Here is a 19,197-nt window from a genome sequence, read left to right on the forward strand (position 1 = left end):
AGGGAGCAGCACGCAGGGATAGTTTACTTTCGCCCGGCTTCCATGATCCGGCAGGCTTCTTTGTCCCCTTGGACATCGTGTGCACGAACGGCGAGCACTCGCAGAGTGTCTGTCCCAACAGTGCTGGGCTTTCTCCTCCACGTGCCAACCTATGGGAGAAGCGGGACGAGGCTGAGTTCGCAGCTCAGGCCCCCGAGCGCTGGGGAACCCTCCTCCCTCGGCAGCCTCAGGCAGCCCCTTCCTCCCTGCTCACCTCACCAAGTCGCACTGAGCTCCGCCTGAGCCTCGCAGCCTGAGCTCTGCTCCACACCCCATGCGTCACAATGGCCACTCTCTGACACCCTCTGTGACGCCATCACACGTCACAGGGGTGAGGGCACCCCAGCAGGAGGGCGGCGGCTCCTGCAGCCAGCGCAGAGTGAGGGGCCCGGTGCCGGACGCAGCCCCGCAGGAACCCGGCGTGTTGGTGCTGCTGAAGGCACTGGGCCACACCTCCAGCCTCCTGGCCCCACCTGAATGCTGCCGGGCCTGTGGCTCCATCAGTATCCCAGTCAAGTGTTTCCGTGTTCCCGTGATGTTCTCGAGGCTTTACTTTGTGCTTGTTTGCTGCTGATTACCTCTCGTTGCAATAAATGGCTCCATTCACAGAATGACACAGAATCTCTCTGGTTGGCAAAGACCTCTAAGATCACCAAGTGCCACCGTCCAACCCCCAGCTGCCCACTGCCCGCGTCCCTCAGTGCCACATCCCCACGGTTCTGGAACACCTCCATGGACGCTGACTCCCCCAGAACCATAGAATCATCGAATTACTCAGGTTGGAAAGGACCTCAAAGATCATCAAGTCCAACCGCATCCTAACCACAGTACCCCAACTCTAACAGCCCTCCGCTAAACCATATCTCTGAGCACCACATCCAAACGGCTCTTAAACACATGCAGGGACGGTGACTCAACCACCTCCCTGGGGAGCCCATTCCAGTGTTTAACAACCCTTTCTGTAAAGAAGTGTTTCCTAACGTCCAACCTAAACTTGCCTTGGCGCAACTTGAGGCCATTTCCCCTCGTCCTGTCACCTGTCACCAGTGAGAAGAGACCTACCCCGCCCTCACTGTAAGCACCTTTCAGGTACTGGAAGAGAGTAATAAGGTCTCCCCTCAGCCTCCTCTTCCCCAGACTAAGCAGCCGCAGCCCCCTCAGCCTCTCCTCACAGGGCTGATTTTCCAAGCCCTTCACCAGCCTCGTTGCCCTTCTCTGGACCTGCTCCGGTACCTCCATGTCCTTCTTGTACTGAGGTGCCCAAAACTGAACACAGTACTCGAGGTGAGGCCTCACCAATGCCGAGTACAGGGCAGGATGACTTCCCTCGTCCTGCTCACCACACCATTCCTGACACCAGCCAGGACGCCATTGGCCTTCTTGGCCACCTGGGCACACTGCTGGCTCATATTCAGCCGACTGTCCAACAGTACACCAAGGTCCCTTTCCATCAGGCAGCTTTCCAGCCACTCCTCTCCAAGCCTGTAAGGCTGCTGGGGTTGTTGTGACCAAAATGCAGGACCCGACACTTGGCCCTACTGGAACTCATACCGTTGACCTTGGCCCATCGATCCAGTCTATCCAGGTCCCTCTGTAGTGCCCTTCTCCCCTCTGGCAGATCAACATTCCCTCCCAGCTTGGTGTCGCAGCAGTGCCAGTGCCCGACCGCTCTTTCAGCAGAGGTGTTCTTCCTCATATCCAACGGGGACCTCCCCTGGGGCAACTTGAGGCCGTTCCCTCTCGTCCCATCGCTGTGAGCTGGGAGAAGAGGCCGTCCCCCACCTCCCTACAACCTCCTTACAGGGAGTGATGCGCAGTGCTCAGGCCTCCCCCGAGCCTCGTCTGCACTGAACAATCCCACTTCCCTCAGCTGCTCCTCATGGGACTTTTGTTCCAGACTCTTTCCTGCCCCGTTGCCCTTCCACGGACACACTGCAGGGCCTCCACGTCTGTCTTGTAGTGAGGGGGGGGGGCCCAGTACAGAACGCAGCACCTGAGGTGCGGCCTCACCAGTGCCGGCTACGGGGGCACGATCAGCTGCCTGCTCCTGCTGGCTGCAGCGTTTTGCTACAAGCCGGGATGCCCTGGGCCTTCTTGGGCACCTGGGCACGGTGCTGCAGCACTGCGGTGTTGCCTGGGGTTGCTGTGACCAAAGAGCAGCAGCCAGCACTTGGGCTTCTGGGGCCTCAGCCAGTTGCGCTCGGCCCACCCAGCCAGCCATTCCAGCTATCCTGGAATCAGCTTGCTAAGGAACCGGAGGGATGGCGGCACAAACAGCTGGAAGCTACACTGCCCAAGGTGCAGATGAACTCCTTCTAGGTGCTGAGGCAAGGGAGGAAAGAACACGAGTGACAACAAGTCTCCCCAGTTTTCCGAGCTCGGCGGGAGGCGGAGTATCCAAGAAGAAAGCACCAACAGCTTGTCAGTCTGTGATTCGTGTTGGTTTTACCCCCCCCCCGGGGATACCAAAGCCCGCGGGGTGAGCGCAAGGAGGCCGTATGTCAAATACCGGAGCCAAAGTCAAAATGGGAAAGGCGAGCTTCCTTAGGGATGGCAGGATGCTGTCGATGATGGGTACCAAACTGCGGACTGATGGAGGACGGTGGAATATGAAGCTGTGAACGGAGAAGGAGAAATTTTGCACTGGAACCCAGAATGCCAAACAGCCTTTATTCAACTGAGAGCAGCTCTGATGTCTACCCCTGCTCGAGGACGGCCCAGTCTGGAAAAGCCTTTTGAATTGGATGGGCATGGAAGAGGTCACTTTGCTCCGAGACAGCTGGTAGAACACACTGGATCCAGGAAGAGACCAGCGGGCTATTTCTCGAGACAGCTGGACCAAGTAAATATACAATGGACGTCACGTTGAGGAGCAGTGGCAGCAGACCTGAGGCACTGCCCGAATGCAGGAGGAAAGCCCGGGTCCTGGCCCACCCCACAGCTGGCAGCAGCCGTGGGGCTGCCTGCATGTCCCAAACACAGCGACGTCCCCAAGATGTCAGAAACACCCCCTGCCAGTAACAACAGCTGCCACGGGAGGCGGGGCCAGAACCCAGCTCAGCGTGAACCGGGCTGCGGGGAGGAAGGAATGGGTTGGGTGCTGGGGGGAAGGGATCCCCGTGGTTCCAGCCCCTAAAGCTGCCCACCTCGGGAAAGGCAGAGAAGAATGAAAGCGACAGTGGCATGATGGAACTGTGTTTTATTGCGATGGACTCTGATGACTTTGGATAGCAAGTGGAGCTTGCACACGGCTGCTCCTACAGCATCAGTGGGGCCGGCGGTTGGTATTCCGGGCCCGACGTGGTTCCCGGGAGCGGCTTCGCCCCTGGGCTGGCCGTCGCCGCCTGGACCGGCTCCTGCGGCGTCTTCGGGGCTGGCTGCGGGTCTCCGCATCCCGATGTTGACGAGGCGAGCGGCTTCGAGTCCGGGCCCGCCCTGGCTGCCTGGGCCGGCTTCCAGCAGCTGCTGCGGAAACTCTCGAGGACCTCGGTGTTCCTTGTCCTCTGTGTCTGTGGGTGCCGCTGTCATCACTAAGGGCTGGTGCCTGCCTGCTCCCACGGTGCCTTTGGGGCTGGCTCGGGGAACCTGCGGCCTGGCGCTGCAGCGGAGAGCGGCTTCTTGTGTGATCCTGCTGTCCCTGTCTGCGCCGGTGGCTGGAGCCAGCTGCGGGGGAGTGCCTCGTGGACCGCAAAGCCTGCTGGCTGGCAGAGTTTGGGGTGCTGCTCTCAACGCTCAGCAGGGCTGCAGCACGGCTGCTCCCGCAGCATTCTTGGGGCTCATTCCATTCATCGTCAATGCGATGTAAACGTGTGCAGATTCTCCGCCATTTTATCCTGTGCTGGTTGCGCGGGACGCCGCTCTCAGGCACCTTGGGAACGTGAGCTGGCCCCGACGGTGCCTGGCTGGTGGTGCTGGAGGTGCTGCTGCTCTCCAATGTTATGGGGCCTATGAGAGGCGGCAGTCCCTGCTGGCTGGCGGTGCTGGGGCCAGCTCTGTCCACACTGCTGCCGGAGGCTGCAAGGGGAGACGGGAAGGTGAGCGGGATGGGACTCCGAGGCTCCCATCCCTCGTGGGCCAAAGGGAGTGGAGCAAGGCCTCGCCTGGCCCCAGCCCAGCAGCACGCGGCTGTTTGCCTCTTACCGGTGCCCTCTCCAGCACAGGCGTTGCACTCCCAGCTGGCTGTGCCCTGACTCAAGAAGGAGCAGCGCCGATGGGTGCCTCGCGCAGTGCAGGAGCTGCAGAGGAGCAGCTGCCAGGGCCTGGGGAAACAAACCAGTAGTGGCCGTGAGGACAAAGTGACCTGAGCCAGGGAGTGCCCGGCACAGCTCTGGTGCTCAGTCTGTGCTGCCCCAGCCTGTGGTGAGGCTGCGATCCCACGCAGAGCCCCAGAGGGCTGCTGAGGTAACTCACCCCTCTTCCTCTGCCCGCTCCCTGCCATGTGGGTGACGGCACTCGCTGGCATTGCAGCGCTTGTGCTTGCCTCCGTTCTCTACATCTGAATTGTCGTCCCAGATTGGTCCTCTGCCAGAGAAGGGAAGGAATCTGATGAGCACCCACTGTCCCTGTCGTAAGATGGACCCAGGCCATCCCTGCTCGTCCAGCCCAACCGCATTTCCAGCTTCTCCGTGAAGCGGAGGCCAACGCTCATGGGCAGCAAAGAGCGAGGCCTGCTGGGGCCGTCCCAGGGCAGGCACAGCCCTTGTGCACTCACGCCTGAAGAACCAGGAGTGGGATACCAACCTGCGTGGGATACGGATCCCCATGGCGGTCACGTAGTCAAAAAATTCTTCCTCATCTTTGCAGTGGGGACAATGCAAAGTGATGCCCAGACGCAGGGCCAGTCTCTGCAGCAGAAACACAAGCAGCGTGAGCGTGAGCCGGGCCTGGTGCTGCTGAGAGCCTGCCGTGCCCACGGGGCGAGGGGAGGGCTCCTACCTGGATGCAGGCCCGGTGGAACCAGGCGTGTTGGCAGGCTGGGCACACCATGGTGCTGTCACCCACGGGCTCCACACAGATGATGCAGGTCGTGTCCTGCGTCGGCGCCGTCTCCACTGCCTGATGCGGATGATGGTCGCAGCAGAACGACCTGGGGGAAGATGGGAGGGATGGGCAAGGTGAGAAGTGCTGCGAGGAGGGCAGAGGAGCAGGAAGGAGCCCCAGGCCTTGGTTCTGGCTCTGTCAGGCTGCTGGGAGCTGTCACAGCGCGTTCCTCGCTGCTTTGGCTGGTGCTGACAGCCAAAGTGGGTTGGAGGCCCACAAGCAACACCTGGCAGCCCTTACCTGAACTCTCCAAAGTATTGGGTGATGCAGTCACCCTTGGAGGCGCAGGGGAGATGGAAGCTGCGGTTGCAGCCCGACTCTGCGCAGGTGATGGTGGCCCCCCTCTTGCCACAGACGAAGCAGAGCTGGAAAGAGCAGAGAGGCCCCCATCAGCAGCAGGCTCAGGGCCTACGCAGCGGGCCCCGCACCTCTGGGCAGGGCACAGCATGCGGGCAGGGCTGGGTGGCACTCTGCAGAGCTGCCTGGTGAACAGGCCTCGTCTGCAAGAGCAGGACTTTCTCCTGGGGCTGGTAGGAAGGGCTTGGATTGCTTTCTTGGGACCCGGCTGAGCTCGCCGTGCCTCTCCTGGCACAAAGCTCCCTGTTCCGGTCCGGTGCTCACCGTCTCCTCTGCCTGCTGGATTATGCATATGATCTCAACCAGGCCTAAATATGCACTTTCCATCTGTGTTGCTGCCTCTTGAAGAAGGCCGCCAGAAAATACCTGTATGGGAGAAGAGCACGATCTTGTTAGGGCAGAAATGAGGGAACCATCTTCTGGAGGATGGTGGAAGGAGCCGTGAGGGAACTCACCGCACAGAACTCGTGGAAATAGATCCCACTGATGATTAGTTTGCGCCCGTAGATGTCTGGGTCAGCATCTCCCTGGGCGCACAGCACGCATGCTGGAGAGGAGAGAGTAACAGCAGTGAGCGCCTTGCGGGGCCAGGTGCCCCCGGGGGCTGTCCCAGGGGCTGCTCTGTGCCGGCCGTGCCAGCTGAGGGGCAGGGCCGGAGGCCGTGGAGGGGAAGGGGCACTGCAGGCCCAGCGGTGCCAGCAGGCAGCCACAGCCCAACAGCGGCACCCCTGTGCCCGGCAGCAGGGAGCAGCACGCAGGGATAGTTTACTTTCGCCCGGCTTCCATGATCCGGCAGGCTTCTTTGTCCCCTTGGACATCGTGTGCACGAACGGCGAGCACTCGCAGAGTGTCTGTCCCAACAGTGCTGGGCTTTCTCCTCCACGTGCCAACCTATGGGAGAAGCGGGACGAGGCTGAGTTCGCAGCTCAGGCCCCCGAGCGCTGGGGAACCCTCCTCCCTCGGCAGCCTCAGGCAGCCCCTTCCTCCCTGCTCACCTCACCAAGTCGCACTGAGCTCCGCCTGAGCCTCGCAGCCTGAGCTCTGCTCCACACCCCATGCGTCACAATGGCCACTCTCTGACACCCTCTGTGACGCCATCACACGTCACAGGGGTGAGGGCACCCCAGCAGGAGGGCGGCGGCTCCTGCAGCCAGCGCAGAGTGAGGGGCCCGGTGCCGGACGCAGCCCCGCAGGAACCCGGCGTGTTGGTGCTGCTGAAGGCACTGGGCCACACCTCCAGCCTCCTGGCCCCACCTGAATGCTGCCGGGCCTGTGGCTCCATCAGTATCCCAGTCAAGTGTTTCCGTGTTCCCGTGATGTTCTCGAGGCTTTACTTTGTGCTTGTTTGCTGCTGATTACCTCTCGTTGCAATAAATGGCTCCATTCACAGAATGACACAGAATCTCTCTGGTTGGCAAAGACCTCTAAGATCACCAAGTGCCACCGTCCAACCCCCAGCTGCCCACTGCCCGCGTCCCTCAGTGCCACATCCCCACGGTTCTGGAACACCTCCATGGACGCTGACTCCCCCAGAACCATAGAATCATCGAATTACTCAGGTTGGAAAGGACCTCAAAGATCATCAAGTCCAACCGCATCCTAACCACAGTACCCCAACTCTAACAGCCCTCCGCTAAACCATATCTCTGAGCACCACATCCAAACGGCTCTTAAACACATGCAGGGACGGTGACTCAACCACCTCCCTGGGGAGCCCATTCCAGTGTTTAACAACCCTTTCTGTAAAGAAGTGTTTCCTAACGTCCAACCTAAACTTGCCTTGGCGCAACTTGAGGCCATTTCCCCTCGTCCTGTCACCTGTCACCAGTGAGAAGAGACCTACCCCGCCCTCACTGTAAGCACCTTTCAGGTACTGGAAGAGAGTAATAAGGTCTCCCCTCAGCCTCCTCTTCCCCAGACTAAGCAGCCGCAGCCCCCTCAGCCTCTCCTCACAGGGCTGATTTTCCAAGCCCTTCACCAGCCTCGTTGCCCTTCTCTGGACCTGCTCCGGTACCTCCATGTCCTTCTTGTACTGAGGTGCCCAAAACTGAACACAGTACTCGAGGTGAGGCCTCACCAATGCCGAGTACAGGGCAGGATGACTTCCCTCGTCCTGCTCACCACACCATTCCTGACACCAGCCAGGACGCCATTGGCCTTCTTGGCCACCTGGGCACACTGCTGGCTCATATTCAGCCGACTGTCCAACAGTACACCAAGGTCCCTTTCCATCAGGCAGCTTTCCAGCCACTCCTCTCCAAGCCTGTAAGGCTGCTGGGGTTGTTGTGACCAAAATGCAGGACCCGACACTTGGCCCTACTGGAACTCATACCGTTGACCTTGGCCCATCGATCCAGTCTATCCAGGTCCCTCTGTAGTGCCCTTCTCCCCTCTGGCAGATCAACATTCCCTCCCAGCTTGGTGTCGCAGCAGTGCCAGTGCCCGACCGCTCTTTCAGCAGAGGTGTTCTTCCTCATATCCAACGGGGACCTCCCCTGGGGCAACTTGAGGCCGTTCCCTCTCGTCCCATCGCTGTGAGCTGGGAGAAGAGGCCGTCCCCCACCTCCCTACAACCTCCTTACAGGGAGTGATGCGCAGTGCTCAGGCCTCCCCCGAGCCTCGTCTGCACTGAACAATCCCACTTCCCTCAGCTGCTCCTCATGGGACTTTTGTTCCAGACTCTTTCCTGCCCCGTTGCCCTTCCACGGACACACTGCAGGGCCTCCACGTCTGTCTTGTAGTGAGGGGGGGGGCCCAGTACAGAACGCAGCACCTGAGGTGCGGCCTCACCAGTGCCGGCTACGGGGGCACGATCAGCTGCCTGCTCCTGCTGGCTGCAGCGTTTTGCTACAAGCCGGGATGCCCTGGGCCTTCTTGGGCACCTGGGCACGGTGCTGCAGCACTGCGGTGTTGCCTGGGGTTGCTGTGACCAAAGAGCAGCAGCCAGCACTTGGGCTTCTGGGGCCTCAGCCAGTTGCGCTCGGCCCACCCAGCCAGCCATTCCAGCTATCCTGGAATCAGCTTGCTAAGGAACCGGAGGGATGGCGGCACAAACAGCTGGAAGCTACACTGCCCAAGGTGCAGATGAACTCCTTCTAGGTGCTGAGGCAAGGGAGGAAAGAACACGAGTGACAACAAGTCTCCCCAGTTTTCCGAGCTCGGCGGGAGGCGGAGTATCCAAGAAGAAAGCACCAACAGCTTGTCAGTCTGTGATTCGTGTTGGTTTTACCCCCCCCCCGGGGATACCAAAGCCCGCGGGGTGAGCGCAAGGAGGCCGTATGTCAAATACCGGAGCCAAAGTCAAAATGGGAAAGGCGAGCTTCCTTAGGGATGGCAGGATGCTGTCGATGATGGGTACCAAACTGCGGACTGATGGAGGACGGTGGAATATGAAGCTGTGAACGGAGAAGGAGAAATTTTGCACTGGAACCCAGAATGCCAAACAGCCTTTATTCAACTGAGAGCAGCTCTGATGTCTACCCCTGCTCGAGGACGGCCCAGTCTGGAAAAGCCTTTTGAATTGGATGGGCATGGAAGAGGTCACTTTGCTCCGAGACAGCTGGTAGAACACACTGGATCCAGGAAGAGACCAGCGGGCTATTTCTCGAGACAGCTGGACCAAGTAAATATACAATGGACGTCACGTTGAGGAGCAGTGGCAGCAGACCTGAGGCACTGCCCGAATGCAGGAGGAAAGCCCGGGTCCTGGCCCACCCCACAGCTGGCAGCAGCCGTGGGGCTGCCTGCATGTCCCAAACACAGCGACGTCCCCAAGATGTCAGAAACACCCCCTGCCAGTAACAACAGCTGCCACGGGAGGCGGGGCCAGAACCCAGCTCAGCGTGAACCGGGCTGCGGGGAGGAAGGAATGGGTTGGGTGCTGGGGGGAAGGGATCCCCGTGGTTCCAGCCCCTAAAGCTGCCCACCTCGGGAAAGGCAGAGAAGAATGAAAGCGACAGTGGCATGATGGAACTGTGTTTTATTGCGATGGACTCTGATGACTTTGGATAGCAAGTGGAGCTTGCACACGGCTGCTCCTACAGCATCAGTGGGGCCGGCGGTTGGTATTCCGGGCCCGACGTGGTTCCCGGGAGCGGCTTCGCCCCTGGGCTGGCCGTCGCCGCCTGGACCGGCTCCTGCGGCGTCTTCGGGGCTGGCTGCGGGTCTCCGCATCCCGATGTTGACGAGGCGAGCGGCTTCGAGTCCGGGCCCGCCCTGGCTGCCTGGGCCGGCTTCCAGCAGCTGCTGCGGAAACTCTCGAGGACCTCGGTGTTCCTTGTCCTCTGTGTCTGTGGGTGCCGCTGTCATCACTAAGGGCTGGTGCCTGCCTGCTCCCACGGTGCCTTTGGGGCTGGCTCGGGGAACCTGCGGCCTGGCGCTGCAGCGGAGAGCGGCTTCTTGTGTGATCCTGCTGTCCCTGTCTGCGCCGGTGGCTGGAGCCAGCTGCGGGGGAGTGCCTCGTGGACCGCAAAGCCTGCTGGCTGGCAGAGTTTGGGGTGCTGCTCTCAACGCTCAGCAGGGCTGCAGCACGGCTGCTCCCGCAGCATTCTTGGGGCTCATTCCATTCATCGTCAATGCGATGTAAACGTGTGCAGATTCTCCGCCATTTTATCCTGTGCTGGTTGCGCGGGACGCCGCTCTCAGGCACCTTGGGAACGTGAGCTGGCCCCGACGGTGCCTGGCTGGTGGTGCTGGAGGTGCTGCTGCTCTCCAATGTTATGGGGCCTATGAGAGGCGGCAGTCCCTGCTGGCTGGCGGTGCTGGGGCCAGCTCTGTCCACACTGCTGCCGGAGGCTGCAAGGGGAGACGGGAAGGTGAGCGGGATGGGACTCCGAGGCTCCCATCCCTCGTGGGCCAAAGGGAGTGGAGCAAGGCCTCGCCTGGCCCCAGCCCAGCAGCACGCGGCTGTTTGCCTCTTACCGGTGCCCTCTCCAGCACAGGTGTTGCACTCCCAGCTGGCTGTGCCCTGACTCAAGAAGGAGCAGCGCCGATGGGTGCCTCGCGCAGTGCAGGAGCTGCAGAGGAGCAGCTGCCAGGGCCTGGGGAAACAAACCAGTAGTGGCCGTGAGGACAAAGTGACCTGAGCCAGGGAGTGCCCGGCACAGCTCTGGTGCTCAGTCTGTGCTGCCCCAGCCTGTGGTGAGGCTGCGATCCCACGCAGAGCCCCAGAGGGCTGCTGAGGTAACTCACCCCTCTTCCTCTGCCCGCTCCCTGCCATGTGGGTGACGGCACTCGCTGGCATTGCAGCGCTTGTGCTTGCCTCCGTTCTCTACATCTGAATTGTCGTCCCAGATTGGTCCTCTGCCAGAGAAGGGAAGGAATCTGATGAGCACCCACTGTCCCTGTCGTAAGATGGACCCAGGCCATCCCTGCTCGTCCAGCCCAACCGCATTTCCAGCTTCTCCGTGAAGCGGAGGCCAACGCTCATGGGCAGCAAAGAGCGAGGCCTGCTGGGGCCGTCCCAGGGCAGGCACAGCCCTTGTGCACTCACGCCTGAAGAACCAGGAGTGGGATACCAACCTGCGTGGGATACGGATCCCCATGGCGGTCACGTAGTCAAAAAATTCTTCCTCATCTTTGCAGTGGGGACAATGCAAAGTGATGCCCAGACGCAGGGCCAGTCTCTGCAGCAGAAACACAAGCAGCGTGAGCGTGAGCCGGGCCTGGTGCTGCTGAGAGCCTGCCGTGCCCACGGGGCGAGGGGAGGGCTCCTACCTGGATGCAGGCCCGGTGGAACCAGGCGTGTTGGCAGGCTGGGCACACCATGGTGCTGTCACCCACGGGCTCCACACAGATGATGCAGGTCGTGTCCTGCGTCGGCGCCGTCTCCACTGCCTGATGCGGATGATGGTCGCAGCAGAACGACCTGGGGGAAGATGGGAGGGATGGGCAAGGTGAGAAGTGCTGCGAGGAGGGCAGAGGAGCAGGAAGGAGCCCCAGGCCTTGGTTCTGGCTCTGTCAGGCTGCTGGGAGCTGTCACAGCGCGTTCCTCGCTGCTTTGGCTGGTGCTGACAGCCAAAGTGGGTTGGAGGCCCACAAGCAACACCTGGCAGCCCTTACCTGAACTCTCCAAAGTATTGGGTGATGCAGTCACCCTTGGAGGCGCAGGGGAGATGGAAGCTGCGGTTGCAGCCCGACTCTGCGCAGGTGATGGTGGCCCCCCTCTTGCCACAGACGAAGCAGAGCTGGAAAGAGCAGAGAGGCCCCCATCAGCAGCAGGCTCAGGGCCTACGCAGCGGGCCCCGCACCTCTGGGCAGGGCACAGCATGCGGGCAGGGCTGGGTGGCACTCTGCAGAGCTGCCTGGTGAACAGGCCTCGTCTGCAAGAGCAGGACTTTCTCCTGGGGCTGGTAGGAAGGGCTTGGATTGCTTTCTTGGGACCCGGCTGAGCTCGCCGTGCCTCTCCTGGCACAAAGCTCCCTGTTCCGGTCCGGTGCTCACCGTCTCCTCTGCCTGCTGGATTATGCATATGATCTCAACCAGGCCTAAATATGCACTTTCCATCTGTGTTGCTGCCTCTTGAAGAAGGCCGCCAGAAAATACCTGTATGGGAGAAGAGCACGATCTTGTTAGGGCAGAAATGAGGGAACCATCTTCTGGAGGATGGTGGAAGGAGCCGTGAGGGAACTCACCGCACAGAACTCGTGGAAATAGATCCCACTGATGATTAGTTTGCGCCCGTAGATGTCTGGGTCAGCATCTCCCTGGGCGCACAGCACGCATGCTGGAGAGGAGAGAGTAACAGCAGTGAGCGCCTTGCGGGGCCAGGTGCCCCCGGGGGCTGTCCCAGGGGCTGCTCTGTGCCGGCCGTGCCAGCTGAGGGGCAGGGCCGGAGGCCGTGGAGGGGAAGGGGCACTGCAGGCCCAGCGGTGCCAGCAGGCAGCCACAGCCCAACAGCGGCACCCCTGTGCCCGGCAGCAGGGAGCAGCACGCAGGGATAGTTTACTTTCGCCCGGCTTCCATGATCCGGCAGGCTTCTTTGTCCCCTTGGACATCGTGTGCACGAACGGCGAGCACTCGCAGAGTGTCTGTCCCAACAGTGCTGGGCTTTCTCCTCCACGTGCCAACCTATGGGAGAAGCGGGACGAGGCTGAGTTCGCAGCTCAGGCCCCCGAGCGCTGGGGAACCCTCCTCCCTCGGCAGCCTCAGGCAGCCCCTTCCTCCCTGCTCACCTCACCAAGTCGCACTGAGCTCCGCCTGAGCCTCGCAGCCTGAGCTCTGCTCCACACCCCATGCGTCACAATGGCCACTCTCTGACACCCTCTGTGACGCCATCACACGTCACAGGGGTGAGGGCACCCCAGCAGGAGGGCGGCGGCTCCTGCAGCCAGCGCAGAGTGAGGGGCCCGGTGCCGGACGCAGCCCCGCAGGAACCCGGCGTGTTGGTGCTGCTGAAGGCACTGGGCCACACCTCCAGCCTCCTGGCCCCACCTGAATGCTGCCGGGCCTGTGGCTCCATCAGTATCCCAGTCAAGTGTTTCCGTGTTCCCGTGATGTTCTCGAGGCTTTACTTTGTGCTTGTTTGCTGCTGATTACCTCTCGTTGCAATAAATGGCTCCATTCACAGAATGACACAGAATCTCTCTGGTTGGCAAAGACCTCTAAGATCACCAAGTGCCACCGTCCAACCCCCAGCTGCCCACTGCCCGCGTCCCTCAGTGCCACATCCCCACGGTTCTGGAACACCTCCATGGACGCTGACTCCCCCAGAACCATAGAATCATCGAATTACTCAGGTTGGAAAGGACCTCAAAGATCATCAAGTCCAACCGCATCCTAACCACAGTACCCCAACTCTAACAGCCCTCCGCTAAACCATATCTCTGAGCACCACATCCAAACGGCTCTTAAACACATGCAGGGACGGTGACTCAACCACCTCCCTGGGGAGCCCATTCCAGTGTTTAACAACCCTTTCTGTAAAGAAGTGTTTCCTAACGTCCAACCTAAACTTGCCTTGGCGCAACTTGAGGCCATTTCCCCTCGTCCTGTCACCTGTCACCAGTGAGAAGAGACCTACCCCGCCCTCACTGTAAGCACCTTTCAGGTACTGGAAGAGAGTAATAAGGTCTCCCCTCAGCCTCCTCTTCCCCAGACTAAGCAGCCGCAGCCCCCTCAGCCTCTCCTCACAGGGCTGATTTTCCAAGCCCTTCACCAGCCTCGTTGCCCTTCTCTGGACCTGCTCCGGTACCTCCATGTCCTTCTTGTACTGAGGTGCCCAAAACTGAACACAGTACTCGAGGTGAGGCCTCACCAATGCCGAGTACAGGGCAGGATGACTTCCCTCGTCCTGCTCACCACACCATTCCTGACACCAGCCAGGACGCCATTGGCCTTCTTGGCCACCTGGGCACATTGCTGGCTCATATTCAGCCGACTGTCCAACAGTACACCAAGGTCCCTTTCCATCAGGCAGCTTTCCAGCCACTCCTCTCCAAGCCTGTAAGGCTGCTGGGGTTGTTGTGACCAAAATGCAGGACCCGACACTTGGCCCTACTGGAACTCATACCGTTGACCTTGGCCCATCGATCCAGTCTATCCAGGTCCCTCTGTAGTGCCCTTCTCCCCTCTGGCAGATCAACATTCCCTCCCAGCTTGGTGTCGCAGCAGTGCCAGTGCCCGACCGCTCTTTCAGCAGAGGTGTTCTTCCTCATATCCAACGGGGACCTCCCCTGGGGCAACTTGAGGCCGTTCCCTCTCGTCCCATCGCTGTGAGCTGGGAGAAGAGGCCGTCCCCCACCTCCCTACAACCTCCTTACAGGGAGTGATGCGCAGTGCTCAGGCCTCCCCCGAGCCTCGTCTGCACTGAACAATCCCACTTCCCTCAGCTGCTCCTCATGGGACTTTTGTTCCAGACTCTTTCCTGCCCCGTTGCCCTTCCACGGACACACTGCAGGGCCTCCACGTCTGTCTTGTAGTGAGGGGGGGGGCCCAGTACAGAATGCAGCACCTGAGGTGCGGCCTCACCAGTGCCGGCTACGGGGGCACGATCAGCTGCCTGCTCCTGCTGGCTGCAGCGTTTTGCTACAAGCCGGGATGCCCTGGGCCTTCTTGGGCACCTGGGCACGGTGCTGCAGCACTGCGGTGTTGCCTGGGGTTGCTGTGACCAAAGAGCAGCAGCCAGCACTTGGGCTTCTGGGGCCTCAGCCAGTTGCGCTCGGCCCACCCAGCCAGCCATTCCAGCTATCCTGGAATCAGCTTGCTAAGGAACCGGAGGGATGGCGGCACAAACAGCTGGAAGCTACACTGCCCAAGGTGCAGATGAACTCCTTCTAGGTGCTGAGGCAAGGGAGGAAAGAACACGAGTGACAACAAGTCTCCCCAGTTTTCCGAGCTCGGCGGGAGGCAGAGTATCCAAGAAGAAAGCACCAACAGCTTGTCAGTCTGTGATTCGTGTTGGTTTTACCCCCCCCCGGGGATACCAAAGCCCGCGGGGTGAGCGCAAGGAGGCCGTATGTCAAATACCGGAGCCAAAGTCAAAATGGGAAAGGCGAGCTTCCTTAGGGATGGCAGGATGCTGTCGATGATGGGTACCAAACTGCGGACTGATGGAGGACGGTGGAATATGAAGCTGTGAACGGAGAAGGAGAAATTTTGCACTGGAACCCAGAATGCCAAACAGCCTTTATTCAACTGAGAGCAGCTCTGATGTCTACCCCTGCTCGAGGACGGCCCAGTCTGGAAAAGCCTTTTGAATTGGATGGGCATGGAAGAGGTCACTTTGCTCCGAGACAGCTGGTAGAACACACTGGATCCAGGAAGAGACCAGCGGGCTATTTCTCGAGACAGCTGGACCAAGTAAATATACAATGGACGTCACGTTGAGGAGCAGTGGCAGCAGACCTGAGGCACTGCCCGAATGCAGGAGGAAAGCCCGGGTCCTGGCCCACCCCACAGCTGGCAGCAGCCGTGGGGCTGCCTGCATGTCCCAAACACAGCGACGTCCCCAAGATGTCAGAAACACCCCCTGCCAGTAACAACAGCTGCCACGGGAGGCGGGGCCAGAACCCAGCTCAGCGTGAACCGGGCTGCGGGGAGGAAGGAATGGGTTGGGTGCTGGGGGGAAGGGATCCCCGTGGTTCCAGCCCCTAAAGCTGCCCACCTCGGGAAAGGCAGAGAAGAATGAAAGCGACAGTGGCATGATGGAACTGTGTTTTATTGCGATGGACTCTGATGACTTTGGATAGCAAGTGGAGCTTGCACACGGCTGCTCCTACAGCATCAGTGGGGCCGGCGGTTGGTATTCCGGGCCCGACGTGGTTCCCGGGAGCGGCTTCGCCCCTGGGCTGGCCGTCGCCGCCTGGACCGGCTCCTGCGGCGTCTTCGGGGCTGGCTGCGGGTCTCCGCATCCCGATGTTGACGAGGCGAGCGGCTTCGAGTCCGGGCCCGCCCTGGCTGCCTGGGCCGGCTTCCAGCAGCTGCTGCGGAAACTCTCGAGGACCTCGGTGTTCCTTGTCCTCTGTGTCTGTGGGTGCCGCTGTCATCACTAAGGGCTGGTGCCTGCCTGCTCCCACGGTGCCTTTGGGGCTGGCTCGGGGAACCTGCGGCCTGGCGCTGCAGCGGAGAGCGGCTTCTTGTGTGATCCTGCTGTCCCTGTCTGCGCCGGTGGCTGGAGCCAGCTGCGGGGGAGTGCCTCGTGGACCGCAAAGCCTGCTGGCTGGCAGAGTTTGGGGTGCTGCTCTCAACGCTCAGCAGGGCTGCAGCACGGCTGCTCCCGCAGCATTCTTGGGGCTCATTCCATTCATCGTCAATGCGATGTAAACGTGTGCAGATTCTCCGCCATTTTATCCTGTGCTGGTTGCGCGGGACGCCGCTCTCAGGCACCTTGGGAACGTGAGCTGGCCCCGACGGTGCCTGGCTGGTGGTGCTGGAGGTGCTGCTGCTCTCCAATGTTATGGGGCCTATGAGAGGCGGCAGTCCCTGCTGGCTGGCGGTGCTGGGGCCAGCTCTGTCCACACTGCTGCCGGAGGCTGCAAGGGGAGACGGGAAGGTGAGCGGGATGGGACTCCGAGGCTCCCATCCCTCGTGGGCCAAAGGGAGTGGAGCAAGGCCTCGCCTGGCCCCAGCCCAGCAGCACGCGGCTGTTTGCCTCTTACCGGTGCCCTCTCCAGCACAGGCGTTGCACTCCCAGCTGGCTGTGCCCTGACTCAAGAAGGAGCAGCGCCGATGGGTGCCTCGCGCAGTGCAGGAGCTGCAGAGGAGCAGCTGCCAGGGCCTGGGGAAACAAACCAGTAGTGGCCGTGAGGACAAAGTGACCTGAGCCAGGGAGTGCCCGGCACAGCTCTGGTGCTCAGTCTGTGCTGCCCCAGCCTGTGGTGAGGCTGCGATCCCACGCAGAGCCCCAGAGGGCTGCTGAGGTAACTCACCCCTCTTCCTCTGCCCGCTCCCTGCCATGTGGGTGACGGCACTCGCTGGCATTGCAGCGCTTGTGCTTGCCTCCGTTCTCTACATCTGAATTGTTGTCCCAGATTGGTCCTCTGCCAGAGAAGGGAAGGAATCTGATGAGCACCCACTGTCCCTGTCGTAAGATGGACCCAGGCCATCCCTGCTCGTCCAGCCCAACCGCATTTCCAGCTTCTCCGTGAAGCGGAGGCCAACGCTCATGGGCAGCAAAGAGCGAGGCCTGCTGGGGCCGTCCCAGGGCAGGCACAGCCCTTGTGCACTCACGCCTGAAGAACCAGGAGTGGGATACCAACCTGCGTGGGATATGGATCCCCATGGCGGTCACGTAGTCAAAAAATTCTTCCTCATCTTTGCAGTGGGGACAATGCAAAGTGATGCCCAGACGCAGGGCCAGTCTCTGCAGCAGAAACACAAGCAGCGTGAGCGTGAGCCGGGCCTGGTGCTGCTGAGAGCCTGCCGTGCCCATGGGGCAAGGGGAGGGCTCCTACCTGGATGCAGGCCCGGTGGAACCAGGCGTGTTGGCAGGCTGGGCACACCATGGTGCTGTCACCCACGGGCTCCACACAGATGATGCAGGTCGTGTCCTGCGTCGGCGCCGTCTCCACTGCCTGATGCGGATGATGGTCGCAGCAGAACGACCTGGGGGAAGATGGGAGGGATGGGCAAGGTGAGAAGTGCTGCGAGGAGGGCAGAGGAGCAGGAAGGAGCCCCAGGCCTTGGTTCTGGCTCTGTCAGGCTGCTGGGAGCTGTCACAGCGCGTTCCTCGCTGCTTTGGCTGGTGCTGACAGCCAAAGTGGGTTGGAGGCCCACAAGCAACACCTGGCAGCCCTTACCTGAACTCTCCAAAGTATTGGGTGATGCAGTCACCCTTGGAGGCGCAGGGGAGATGGAAGCTGCGGTTGCAGCCCGACTCTGCGCAGGTGATGGTGGCCCCCCTCTTGCCACAGACGAAGCAGAGCTGGAAAGAGCAGAGAGGCCCCCATCAGCAGCAGGCTCAGGGCCTACGCAGCGGGCCCCGCACCTCTGGGCAGGGCACAGCATGCGGGCAGGGCTGGGTGGCACTCTGCAGAGCTGCCTGGTGAACAGGCCTCGTCTGCAAGAGCAGGACTTTCTCCTGGGGCTGGTAGGAAGGGCTTGGATTGCTTTCTTGGGACCCGGCTGAGCTCGCCGTGCCTCTCCTGGCACAAAGCTCCCTGTTCCGGTCCGGTGCTCACCGTCTCCTCTGCCTGCTGGATTATGCATATGATCTCAACCAGGCCTAAATATGCACTTTCCATCTGTGTTGCTGCCTCTTGAAGAAGGCCGCCAGAAAATACCTGTATGGGAGAAGAGCACGATCTTGTTAGGGCAGAAATGAGGGAACCATCTTCTGGAGGATGGTGGAAGGAGCCGTGAGGGAACTCACCGCACAGAACTCGTGGAAATAGATCCCACTGATGATTAGTTTGCGCCCGTAGATGTCTGGGTCAGCATCTCCCTGGGCGCACAGCACGCATGCTGGAGAGGAGAGAGTAACAGCAGTGAGCGCCTTGCGGGGCCAGGTGCCCCCGGGGGCTGTCCCAGGGGCTGCTCTGTGCCGGCCGTGCCAGCTGAGGGGCAGGGCCGGAGGCCGTGGAGGGGAAGGGGCACTGCAGGCCCAGCGGTGCCAGCAGGCAGCCACAGCCCAACAGCGGCACCCCTGTGCCCGGCAGCAGGGAGCAGCACGCAGGGATAGTTTACTTTCGCCCGGCTTCCATGATCCGGCAGGCTTCTTTGTCCCCTTGGACATCGTGTGCACGAACGGCGAGCACTCGCAGAGTGTCTGTCCCAACAGTGCTGGGCTTTCTCCTCCACGTGCCAACCTATGGGAGAAGCGGGACGAGGCTGAGTTCGCAGCTCAGGCCCCCGAGCGCTGGGGAACCCTCCTCCCTCGGCAGCCTCAGGCAGCCCCTTCCTCCCTGCTCACCTCACCAAGTCGCACTGAGCTCCGCCTGAGCCTCGCAGCCTGAGCTCTGCTCCACACCCCATGCGTCACAATGGCCACTCTCTGACACCCTCTGTCACGCCATCACACGTCACAGGGGTGAGGGCACCCCAGCAGGAGGGCGGCGGCTCCTGCAGCCAGCGCAGAGTGAGGGGCCCGGTGCCGGACGCAGCCCCGCAGGAACCCGGCGTGTTGGTGCTGCTGAAGGCACTGGGCCACACCTCCAGCCTCCTGGCCCCACCTGAATGCTGCCGGGCCTGTGGCTCCATCAGTATCCCAGTCAAGTGTTTCCGTGTTCCCGTGATGTTCTCGAGGCTTTACTTTGTGCTTGTTTGCTGCTGATTACCTCTCGTTGCAATAAATGGCTCCATTCACAGAATGACACAGAATCTCTC

The 19,197-nt window shown here is 61.0% G+C and overlaps 3 protein-coding genes across 3 annotated transcripts; all 3 read right to left on the minus strand.

The window, feature by feature from the left end:
• Positions 1 to 3,899: 3,899 nt before the first annotated feature.
• Positions 3,900 to 10,425, minus strand: LOC124417510 (PHD finger protein 7-like). Its single transcript, XM_046905647.1, has 9 exons — positions 6,432 to 10,425; positions 6,206 to 6,327; positions 5,892 to 5,983; positions 5,701 to 5,802; positions 5,320 to 5,444; positions 4,975 to 5,125; positions 4,751 to 4,883; positions 4,450 to 4,558; positions 3,900 to 4,053 (listed from the first exon to the last, which is right to left on the minus strand). The coding sequence occupies exons 1-9, from the start codon at positions 6,491 to 6,493 to the stop codon at positions 3,900 to 3,902; spliced, it is 1,050 nt and encodes a 349-aa protein (XP_046761603.1). The 5' UTR covers positions 6,494 to 10,425.
• LOC124417511 (PHD finger protein 7-like) lies at positions 10,077 to 13,266 on the minus strand. The gene is made up of 9 exons (XM_046905648.1): positions 12,609 to 13,266; positions 12,383 to 12,504; positions 12,069 to 12,160; positions 11,878 to 11,979; positions 11,497 to 11,621; positions 11,152 to 11,302; positions 10,928 to 11,060; positions 10,627 to 10,735; positions 10,077 to 10,230 (listed from the first exon to the last, which is right to left on the minus strand). Exons 1-9 carry the CDS (start codon positions 12,668 to 12,670, stop codon positions 10,077 to 10,079), a joined length of 1,050 nt encoding a protein of 349 aa, XP_046761604.1. The 5' UTR covers positions 12,671 to 13,266.
• A 2,309-nt stretch (positions 13,267 to 15,575) lies between these two features.
• On the minus strand, positions 15,576 to 18,846 carry LOC107056869 (serine/arginine repetitive matrix protein 2-like). The gene is made up of 10 exons (XM_046905649.1): positions 18,785 to 18,846; positions 18,559 to 18,680; positions 18,245 to 18,336; positions 18,054 to 18,155; positions 17,673 to 17,797; positions 17,328 to 17,478; positions 17,133 to 17,236; positions 16,803 to 16,913; positions 16,533 to 16,651; positions 15,576 to 16,406 (listed from the first exon to the last, which is right to left on the minus strand). Exons 1-10 carry the CDS (start codon positions 18,844 to 18,846, stop codon positions 15,658 to 15,660), a joined length of 1,737 nt encoding a protein of 578 aa, XP_046761605.1. The 3' UTR covers positions 15,576 to 15,657.
• Positions 18,847 to 19,197: the final 351 nt, after the last annotated feature.

This window comes from Gallus gallus, chromosome Z (assembly GCF_016699485.2).
Source record: "Gallus gallus isolate bGalGal1 chromosome Z, bGalGal1.mat.broiler.GRCg7b, whole genome shotgun sequence".
Lineage (NCBI taxonomy): Eukaryota > Metazoa > Chordata > Aves > Galliformes > Phasianidae > Gallus > Gallus gallus.